This window comes from Symphalangus syndactylus, chromosome 9 (genome assembly GCF_028878055.3).
Source record: "Symphalangus syndactylus isolate Jambi chromosome 9, NHGRI_mSymSyn1-v2.1_pri, whole genome shotgun sequence".
Classification (NCBI taxonomy): Eukaryota; Metazoa; Chordata; class Mammalia; order Primates; family Hylobatidae; genus Symphalangus; species Symphalangus syndactylus.
Genome location: NC_072431.2, coordinates 54,766,008 through 54,776,434, shown reverse-complemented (window position 1 = coordinate 54,776,434; position 10,427 = coordinate 54,766,008). Strand labels below are relative to the sequence as shown.

General features: G+C 62.5%; 2 protein-coding genes across 7 annotated transcripts in view; both read left to right on the top strand.

The window, feature by feature from the left end:
- Positions 1 to 443: 443 nt before the first annotated feature.
- On the top strand, positions 444 to 3,228 carry LOC129489540 (uncharacterized). The gene has a single exon (XM_055292261.1). It carries the CDS (start codon positions 1,116 to 1,118, stop codon positions 1,710 to 1,712), a length of 597 nt encoding a protein of 198 aa, XP_055148236.1. The 5' UTR covers positions 444 to 1,115; the 3' UTR covers positions 1,713 to 3,228.
- Positions 3,229 to 5,517: 2,289 nt separating this feature from the next.
- The window catches only part of TNRC18 (trinucleotide repeat containing 18), a 118,145-nt gene continuing 113,235 nt past the window's right edge, over positions 5,518 to 10,427 (top strand). For 4 of the 6 annotated variants that reach the window (XM_055292238.2, XM_055292239.2, XM_063646048.1 and 1 more), the window contains exons 1-2: positions 5,518 to 5,897; positions 7,866 to 8,295. In XM_055292238.2, coding sequence (XP_055148213.1) covers positions 8,109 to 8,295 — 187 coding nt within the window. In that variant the 5' untranslated portion in view covers positions 5,518 to 5,897; positions 7,866 to 8,108. Of the gene's footprint in view, positions 5,898 to 7,055; positions 8,296 to 10,427 lie in introns of those variants that run through there. The other 2 variants (XM_055292241.2, XM_055292237.2) reach the window with 2 other exon arrangements.

Here is a 10,427-nt window from a genome sequence, read left to right as displayed (position 1 = left end):
TCTGTGCCCGGCCGGAAGCCCTCGGTCCCTCCAAAAGTGTTTCTAGAAATTCTAGGAAGGAGCCGAAGCTCCTTGGGTGAGGGCATCCTTGGAGAGAGGTTTCCAAACCCTCCCATCCCAAGCCCCCGGCATGTGCCACCCGCCGTTCGCAGTCGTGTCACTGGCATGGTGAGGTTTTCGGGAGGCACCCATGAAGGGCTGAATGCTCCGGTTTCCGCGCACCTTAAGTCTGGAGCAAAACCCCGCTGGAGGTGGTTGGCTCCGATCGCGCCCATGGTTTGCTTGGCTGATGTAAGACACCAGCGCGAAGGCCTGTTCCCGCCCCTCTGGCAGAGACAAACTAAGCGTTATTATTGCAAATGCACCCTCTCTGGATCTGCTCCCCACGACTGTTCGTGTGTCAAAACCGCCGCTTCCACCAGGCAGCCACAAGGGCGAGACCCATTCCCGCTTTTCCCATGGCTGTGCCAAAGCTAGCAGCCAACGAGGGCTCCAAGCCGGGACCCTGGTTGGAGAAAATCCTGGGGCATCCAGCGGCACGGAGGGTGGGAACCAGATGAGCCCCCGCCTCCGCGCACGGTGCCCACAGTCACACCCCGCCTTGGTCCACCTGTGCTTAAAAAAAAAAAAAAAAAAGGCCCTTCATGCGGCCGCAGAGGGCTCTGAGGAGGCACGAGATGAAGGCAGGGTCCGCGGAGAGGTGGCAAGCTGAATTCTGAGAAGCCGCTCTGACCCTGACCCTGGCGTCGCCCCTCCGTGGTGCAGGTGGCACCGGAGTTGGACTCAAGCGGAGAGCCGCACGCGCATCCCAGTCTCACCGAGCCTTCCTAGGAGGAAATGCCAGGCCCGGGCGCCCCTACCCCAAGGCGGTGATCCTGTGAAGCTCGGGCCACCTCAGGGTCCAGCGCCCTCAGAGATGGATGGTGTTGGCACCGAGGGACGAGGCCGTTCCCTCTCTTTGATGAACGGAGAAGCTCCTGGAGTGGTTCCCTGCGCAGTCTCGGGGTCCCCAGGCCGTGATGGGGTGAGCAGGGTGCGCGGCGTGGCCCGGGACACGAGACCGACCCGGAGCACCCCGGCGTGAGCGGCGGGAAGGAGGGCCCGCCGGGAGATTTATGGCCGCAGCCGGCCCCCTGCGCACCGAGCGCGTCTCGGTCCTTTCCCAGCCAAACAGTGGAGTGGAGGACCCGACCCCGGCTGGAGGAAGAGGCCAGGGCCGGAGGCGGGGCCGAGAGGAGCTGGAATCCATCGGGGCTGGGCCTGGCGCATCAGTCCCAATTCTGCCCGCCTTGCGCCCTGGTCTCGGTGGGGTGTGGGGCGCTGGCGCCGCGTCCCTGGTCTTCCAGGCAGGTCCGGGCAGCTCCTGGCTGGGTTGGCCGGACCTCGACTTGGCGCTGTATCACGGCCGGGCCTGTCGCAGCGAGGGGACGGCGAACGTGGCTTTCCCGGGCACAGCCTCTCCGGGTTTTAGCCGCGCCCGCCAGACACGGGACCTGCGGAAACCGGCGCTTAAGACACCCAGCCACACGGCCTCTGAGCCGGCAGCAGAAGCTGGCAATCCCTCAGGGGGTGCCCTTCACCGAGATGCTAGTGGAGAGTGGGAGCTTCGGTCCCCACCTGGAAAGGCGGTTGGCGCGACGGGTGGAGTGACTCGGGTGGCCGCGCCAAGGGAAGGATACTGGCTTTTTCTTCCCCCGCTGGGGGAGGGATAAGGGGAGAACGTGTCCAAGCGGCCAGAAACACCAGAATTTGGGAAGAACCAGGTTCAACGCCGAATTGAGAGGCCGTGTGATCGCAGGAGCTGCACCAGCCCGGTGTAGGGGGCCGAGCCTGCGCCAACAAAAGCGCGACAGGGGTGACGGCCGGGCTCAAGGTTGGCCTGTCCTTTGGTTTTAAAACAAAGAGGGAGAATTTTGTCAGTTGGGAGGCGTCCAGGGAGCGGAGGCCGGAGCCAGCGGCCTAGGAACACAGGAAAGGCCTCGGCTCCGGTGGCCCAGGCTGGCCGCGGAGAAGCACGCTGGGCCAGGCCTCGGCTAGCCAGGGCAGATTCTCCCGCAACTGCGGCTTGGGGCAACGAGGAAGACCACCCCCCCAGCCGATTTTCTACCCAGTCAGTAAAACACACACACACACACACACACAGACACACACACACACACACGCACTTTCACTTAGTTGCGTCCACACAGTTTTTGGCCACCTATCCCGCTGGGTAAACAAAAGTATGAGGGTGTGGGGAGGGGATGGAATGGGGGTGGGGCGCGGAAGATGGCGGCTGGACCTGATGTCCTATGGCCTGTGCCCTATGGCCACGGCGCCCAGTCTTGGTTTTTACATTTCAATGTGGCCCGCCAGACTGGGGAGGGCGTTTCCCTGGACCCTGAAGCCTAGTTAGGGATGTCCTAGAGGCTCCCCTTTACGAACGGGGGCATCCGGGCTGCACCCACTACTACTTCGCTTGGGATCGGTCCTCCGCCCCAAGATGGCTCCCAGTCGCTGTTTACTCAGCGACTGCAGGGACACCAGGGCGCGGGGCCGAGGAGCGGGCGAAGATCAGGGAGCGTACAGATTAGCCGGGGCAGGCGGCCTCTCCGCGTGGCCCGCCCGCGCCCCCAAGCACGCGGCAGCCCTGGAAAACCGCGTGGGCAGGATGCGTCCTGGCCGCCCCGCCTGGTGGCCAGGAACTGGGAGCCACCGCCACCACCGCGTCCCCAGGCCCTGCGCCCCCGGCCGGACTCCGGTGGCTGCAGGACCGCGCAAAAATGGAGTGGGTGCCAGGGGCAGGTATAGAAGGGCCAGTGCGAGGGGGCTGGGCGCAGAGGGGAGGGGACCTCCTCTGCCCCGAATCGCGGGCCCTAATGAAATACCGGCTGGGTTCGTCACACCGCCGAGGCGCACACTTGAAAAATGCAAACGCCATTGGCAAATCCAGGAAAAACAGGCAGAATTTTTATTAGCAACTAAATGATTTATGGCACACGTACCCCGCCGTCACAATTACGGCGTCTCGGAGCATCCAGGGGGTGAAAACATAAAACATTTATAAAAATAGGCCTTTGTTTTTTTGTACTCCGCAAGCCTTTTGTTTTCCCCACCCCAACTCTCTCAAGATATACGTATTTTTTCCTTGAGCTATATTAAAATAAAGAAAAACATTCCCCAAATCCAGGGCGGGGTAATGCGGTGGGGAATTAGAATCTGGGCTTGGAATATTGGTGGGTAAAGAGGGTGGAGAGGAAGCGATGGGGCCTCGGGCGTGGGAGGGCTTAACTAGGAACACACAAGACCTCTGCGTAAGGCTCAAGGGCGCTCTGCGCCCCCACACACGGCCCCCTTCCCCCGCCTGGGCTTCCAGCAGCCCCGCGCAGCTCGACTGCGTTTATTCGATTCCTGCAGTCCCCTCCTCCCCTAAGGCACACGGACACAATACCTCCTTTCTCTAACCCCCCTCTCCTCTCCGTCTTTGCTCCTGGCCGTCCCGGGGATGCACCGGGCGCCTCCTGCCGCCCCGAATGCCGAGGCCGCCACTGAGACCCGCACGCCCAGCTCCAAACGCGGACACCGTGGCTTGTTCCCCTCGGCTCCAGCTATTTTCGTTCCTTTCTTTCCTTCTCACTCCTCCCTCCTCCCCAGCGGAGCTACAGCTTCCAAAAGAGGGCAGCCTAGAAACCAACGCAGGAAGCTCCAGGAAGGGCAACTTGAAACTGCCCTCAAGAGGCTGAACTTTTTTCCTCAAATTTATCCTGGAATTAAATTAGACACCCCCCAGTTCGTTCTCGAAGACTCCCCCCACCTTTTTTTTTCTAAAAGTGGAGGAAAGAAAATAGAACGAATGGGCACTAACTCGCTCATTTTTCCCCCCTCCCGAAAAGTTGCCTTAAAAATTGATTTAAAAAAAACAGAACGGGCAATGCGAAAACGCTGAGTCCGCAGCGCGGGGCGAAAGAGCGGGCTTCTCTTGTTTTAATTAAAATCTTAACACTGCAGTTGCTCTTCGAGGCAGGATTGGAAGGATTTCTGCCCCTCCAAGCTTTCTTTCCAGGGTACGTAATGCCTAGCCGGGCTCGGGGGGCTGCAGAGAGAGGGTGCGGGGGCCTCCAGGACAGTCCTGCTGGCGTGGTCCGCACTCCCTGCGTCCCCGGTTAGGTAGATCGGCCGCGGGCAGCTCACGGCTACTCAACCCAGAAAGGATTTTGCTGAAAGCGCAAAATAAAAGTACAAAGTCTGGGGGATTGGGGCTCCCTTCCCCCTACGGCCACCGTGGCCAGCCAAGCACTTTTTGGGCTTGGCGGCTACTTCCTCTGAGCTCAACAGATTTTTTATTCCCGGTCTCGCCCTCCCTGGAGGGGGCGCGGCGGATGGAAGGCGAGAGAGGCCCCCAGCCAAGGAGTTTTTAATATTACACTTTAATAGGTTTCAGAAGGCTCCGTGGAGAAATGCTAATAGGCTGAAATGTCAGAATCGAGAGGGATTCAGTTCGCGCTCAGCCGATCTAATCCTTTTTTCTGCTCTGATTTTTTGTTGGGGGGGAAGGAGAGGGGAGCGCCCACGCAAAGAGGGGCTTTGGGGAGGGGCGCGCTGTGCGAAGCGCCGCAGCCCGGGCCTGGGCCGAGCGGGGGGCGCGCACCGCTCCGCGTTTCTATAGGAACCCCTTTTAGAAGATTAGAGACTCACCCGCTGCCTGCCGCCACGGCCTCTCCAAAATATTAATCAGTAACCATCTGACACCGCGTTTCAGGGAGGGACCCGCAGGCCAGTGCTAGGAAAACGGCCTTCTCGCCTGCCCATCCCACCTGACCGCGCTGCTGGGGGAGAGGGAATGAATCGCTGCTTTGTTTTAAAAGGAAGAAAAAAAAAAAAAAACAAGGGAAAAAGCAGCCCTTGTCTGTTTCGGCGTCTCCACCGCGCGTACTAGAAGCGCACCCCAGGGGAGGCCGGGGGCCGGGGCCCAGGGCGCGGGGTGCAGCCAGCCGGGCCCCAGGCCCTCTCCGGCTCGCTTGGCTTGTCACCTCCTCCTGCGAGCAGGAAGCTGACAGGCGGCCCATTAAACCGCGCCTTGCAAAGCCCTGGATTGCGGCGACAACCATCTTCCTCTATTTTGATCACTCAGCCCAGACGCTGGGGGAGGGGAGAAGGAAAAAGGAGGAGAAGGAGAAAGGAGGGAGGGGGGGTCCGAGCTGGTGGAGGGGGAGGGCTGCCTAGAAACGGCCCGGAAAAATTCTCACCACCAGTTTTGATCATTCAGCCCCGCCGAGGGGAGCCTGGAAACTGCTGGAGCCCCTAGCTCCGTAATTGGTTTTATAGGAATGGCTGTGGGCCAAAGTGTTTACATGCGCGTGATTGGCGGCGCGCGCGGCCAATGCGCGGCGGCCGGGGGCCGGGCTGGGGGGGGGCGGGCGCCCGGGAACAATGCGTGTTTCTTTGCCGGAGAGGGCTCCCCTCCCCCAACCCTCCCCAACAACCCCCCCCGCTGCCTTTTTTTTTTTTTTTTTTTTTTTTTTTTAGATCCAGCGAGAGGAACTTGAAAGGGGGGTTGTGTAATGTACCTTTTCCAATCCCGGGCTGTATATGGAGATTTGGGATTCTTTAAACCGGCGCTACCTGGATTTTATTAAAAAGCGGGGAGCTCGGCGGGAGGAAAGCTGGCTTTTCCGGGGGCTGCGGGAGCCGGGCCGCGGGAGGGCGGAGGAGTTGGCGCGCCGAGCGCTCGGCCCAGGGAGCGGTTTTCTACCAAAAAAAGGAAAGGCGGGCAAAAAGTGTGAGGCGGCTGCGGGTGGCGGAGGGGAGCGGCGGCCGCGGGATGGCGGGCAGCACGGGCGCCTAGCTGCGCCGCGAGCCGGGGCCGCCGACGGAGTCGTTGTCGCCGGAGCCTGGAGCCGTGAACCCAGCCGCGCCAGGTACGCCGCCGGTCAGACTGCCGGCCCCCGGCCGGGCGCGATGGTCTCCAAACTTCTCCAGCTCGCCCCCCAACCACGCCTGCCCCTCGGGGTGCGCGAGGGGGATCCCCGCTACTGTCTGGCTCCGGATTACAGAATCGGGGACCAGGGCCGGCGGGGAGGGGGCGCCCCGGGAGGGGTGGGGGTGGGCTGCTGCGCCCCGGGCGCCCACGCGAGCCCCCAGCCCCGCTCCGGCCCGCCTGGTCCGGCCGAGGGGCGGCGGTTCCTCTCTCGGTTCCCAACAGGCGGCGGGGGAGCCAGGGACGCCGAGACGTTTTCGATTATAGGCTGTTTTTAATTAAAAGCCGGAATTCAGCCATTTTAACTCTATTTAAGAGGGGGAGAAAAGTAAGGAGAACGCAGCGGAGCCCGCAGATGGTCGAGGCAGTTTCTTTGCCAGTGTGAGGGTGTTCCAGGGGGCTTCACCCCGACTTCCCCAAACTGGGGCGCCTGGGCATACTACAAGGCGCTGGCTTTTAAAGAAAGCTACCCAAAGAATCTCTTACAAAAAAAAAAAAATCACGGGAAGCTCATCATCTCCTTAAGACATGTATCCTCGGATGTGGCGATCTTAGATTTTTCCAAAGTAAACGCGGATCTGGTAACCAGAGCCTGATGGGAGAGAGTGAGGGAGGGTGGGAGGTGGTGTTTGTAACCAAAACCGGGTTAAAATAGGCACCCTTAGCAAACTTGGGGAGGGAGGCTGGAGAGGAAGGCCGGCGGGTTTGGCTAGGGGTTTTGCAGCCGTGGGGGTCTCCTGCTCGGGGGGCTGGGCGCGGAGTGCAGGGCGCCGGGCGGGCACCCGGGAGCCGGTGGCTTTGGCGTGATCGGCTTCTCTAAGAGCGCCCAGGCCTCCCGGAATCAGGAATGTGAGCTGCTGCAGATAGACAGAGATCGAGGGAAGGGTGGGCTCCAAGACCCCCTCCCATCCTCACGAGAATCGGCAAACGACAAATCTTTTAAACAAACAGCTTTAAACTGGAACTACAGGGGGATTTACCCAACGGTGGGGGAGGCGCCCCTTGGCCGGCCCGCGCTGCAAAGGTTTTCTTTGTAGGTTATTTTGGGGGGTGGGTGTGGGGGGGGGAGCTAGAGTAGGAGCGAGACCCTTGATCCCTTTCCTTCCCCTCTTGACATCCCCCAAATCCCCCACGTCAGGCCACGTCCTCGGGCTGCAGGATCTCAGGCCAGGGCGTTGGAAAATGAAACCAAAGCTTGTTTTGTAGGATTCTTTCCAGTCCTTAGGCGAGAATGCCACGTCTCGGGTCCTCGGACTCGAGCTCTGGGACTCACAGTGCCCCCGGGGGGAGAAAGGGGGGGGACAACGAGCCTCTTTAAAAATAATAAACCCGCTTTGGACCCTCCCTCCTCCCACCCCCAGAAAAACACCATTCCGTCGGCGGTTCAAGGCGAGCTCAGGAAAAACCAAACTCGGAAAAGGGAGGCGAGGTCTCCAAAAGGTTAAATATTAAACTTTGTGGATCAGATAGTGCCAGAGTGTTTTGGGAGACACTTCGGACCGCTGTGGCAAGGCTTCACGGTTTTAAACCCCGGAGCATTTGACGCCCAGAAATAAAATACACTTAGGAGGTTTGTATTTACGCTGTCTGGGCGCAGCCGATGAGCCCTCCCCGGTTTCGGGAGGACCCGGCAGCCGCCGAGGCAGAGTCCGGGCTGGGGCGCAGCGCGCCACCGCCGCCGGTCACTTTTCCGAGCCAGGTCCCAGTAGCCTGAAACCGCTGGCGGAAGGAGTTTGGATTTCACTTTTCAGTGAAAAGAGGCTACTCCCGATTTCATTTCTGGCCACTTGGTCGGCACCCCCCGATCCTGAAGGGCGAGGCGACTTTCTGAAACTTCTTACTTTATTTTTTTTCCCTTTTTTCTTTTCCCCTCTCTGTTTCTTCCGCGGCCTGCCTCCTCCCCGCCAAGACGCCGTGTGCGCCGCCTCGCGCAGCTCCGCCTGGCCGCCCGGAGGGGCTCCACCGCTGGCCGCCTGTGCGCCCCGGGCCGCGGGCCCGCCGCCGAGCGCAAGCCCCGCTGGCCGCCGCCATGCACGCCGCGGAGCCCCCGCCGCCCGAGGACTCTGGGACTACGCCGAGGCCGAACTTTTAGGTCCCACTGAGCTAGGCCTGCGGGCCGGGTGGGGGGCTGACCGCGGCACTCCCGCGGAGGATGGATGGCCGAGACTTCGGGCCTCAGCGGTCCGTGCACGGTCCCCCGCCGCCGCTGCTGTCCGGCTTGGCCATGGACAGCCACCGCGTGGGCGCGGCCACTGCCGGACGCTTGCCCGCCTCGGGCTTGCCCGGCCCGCTGCCGCCCGGGAAGTACATGGCCGGTCTGAATCTCCATCCGCACCCGGGTAAGTGCCCCGCGCCGTGCTCGTCCCCTCCTGTCTTCCCAGGGAGATCCACTCGGCCGGGTCCTCCTGTGCACTCGCGGCCGGGGCTCGGCGACTCTCTATCGGTCGGCCACGGGGGTGCGGGCGGACTCAGCTCCCAGGGCTGGGAAACTCCTGGCCCCGGAGCCAAGGCCAATCCGGCGGCCCCGGCGGTGGAGAGGGGCGCGCAGCTCGGCTGCCTTTTCTGTAGCGTACTCGGCCCCTGTAAGCCGAAAGCGGATGCCGTAGCCCGAGCCACCGGGGGCGATTCCAATCCCCGGGGCCCCGGCGGCACGAGTCTGAGCTGGAGTTTTCAAAATCTGGGCGAGAAAAGAACAAACCGGCCCCCGCACCCCGCGAGACACCCGCTCCCCGAACTCGAATCTTTTTCTTGGCAAACGCTCCTTTTGGCGCCCGTGGGCCCTCCTGGGTTCTGTTCCCAGCTCCACCACCCGCGCCGAGCCGGGTCCCCGGCAGTTACCGAGCGCCGGGGGATGCGGGAGTACGGTGATCCCAGCTTTGGGACCCTGGCTTCGGGGCGGGCGGGATGCCCCTTTCTTCCCCGGGAGAAAGGCGGCCCTGGGAACCTGCACCCCGGTAGGAGGGCGGCGACCCCGGCCCTCGGGGACCCCTTGTTCTCTGGCGCGAAAGAGGGTGCGGAGGCGCGGCAGGGACACCGAAACCGGGCCACCGCGGTCCCGAACCTAGGGCGAAAGAAGAGAGCGGGTCGGGCAGGGCCCAGGCGGCGGAGGGGAAAGCCCTGGGTCTCACATCGAGCTGCGGGAGGAGGTGGCCGAGAAGGTCCCGCGGCCTCCGCCATTTCCCGAGAGGGGCTGCCCAGGCGCGGTGGAGACGGTACCCGGGCGGGCGCTGCGCCGGAGCGGGAGACTCTGGCTCGTCAGTCGGAGGCCGCTGCAGCCAGCGGGGCGGGAAGGAGAGTCGGGGACCTCCAGACCTGCCCGGCGGCCGCCCCAGGACACCCGGTCCCTCTTCCCCGGGCTGCCCTTGGCTTTTGTGCTTGGCGTCCCAAGTCTCGACTTAAAAAAAAAAAAAATCCACCTCCTCTTCGAATTGCAGTTTCGGATTTTTGTGATTTCTAGAGCAGCCCCCGATGCTCCCCTCTTCCTTGGGGTCTTGCAGGAGCTGCTACCTCGGCCTTGCCCCGCCCGCTCGGCGGAGCTCACCGATTTTGCTCTCTCTTTGATTTTTCTCCTGGAACTTTTCAGGAACTGGAGTCCCGGGGGCTCGGCGGGACAAAGGGCCTTTGTGAGGCCCCGGGCGGGGGAGGGGCGCGCGCCCGGGGGCCGGGAGCTCGGAGATCCCCGCCAGCCGGGGCGCGAGAACCAGGTCTTGGCCCCTGGACCTGCTTGTGTCCCTCCGGAACTAGGGGCGCATTCCGCCCGGGGTCTGCGACCGGGGCAAGGGTTTGTTCCCGAGTGGCGTATTGTGGCGAGAGAGGAGCGCAGGGAACCCCCGAGGAAGAACTTGGGGGGCGGCCCTGGGGTACAGAGACCATCTGAGCTGTCCCCTTTTGCTCTCCCCACAAGTCCACCGTGATGTGTGTGTGTGCATGCGTGTGTCTTTCGGGTCATTTGGTCCAGCCCGGAGTGGTGGCAGGGGGACCCCCCAAGCCTGGGAATCGGTGCTCGGGTCTCTCTGGCTGGCTGGGCCTGCGCTTGGCTTTTTCGAGGCTGGGAAGGGGCGTCGCGCACTCCCCGCCTGCGATCTGGCTCCGGCCTGGCAAGGCAAAGTGCCCTAATGCAAAGCAGTGAAAACAGCTACTACTCATGCATGCGTGCACCGTGCCAGGGCCGCGCCTAATCTGACGCAGCAGTCAGACGGCCTAATGCCCATTTGCTGGATGGTGAGGCTGAGGTGGAGGGAAGGCCAAGCCACCAGCCTCGGAAGCTCAGCGGGAGGTAGCCTCGGAGCCTTGCCTCTGCGCACCTTCTGCGCTCGCTGGGAGCTGCCTGATCTCTGCACGCCGAGGCTGAGGTCGGGGAGGAAACAGCAGGAGGACTGCTGCCGCCCCCTGAACCCCGTGCTCACCCGGGAGGGAAAGGTGGGGGCCGGTGCTGCTTCTGGCTGCCCCCCTCCCCCACTTCGAGTGGCCG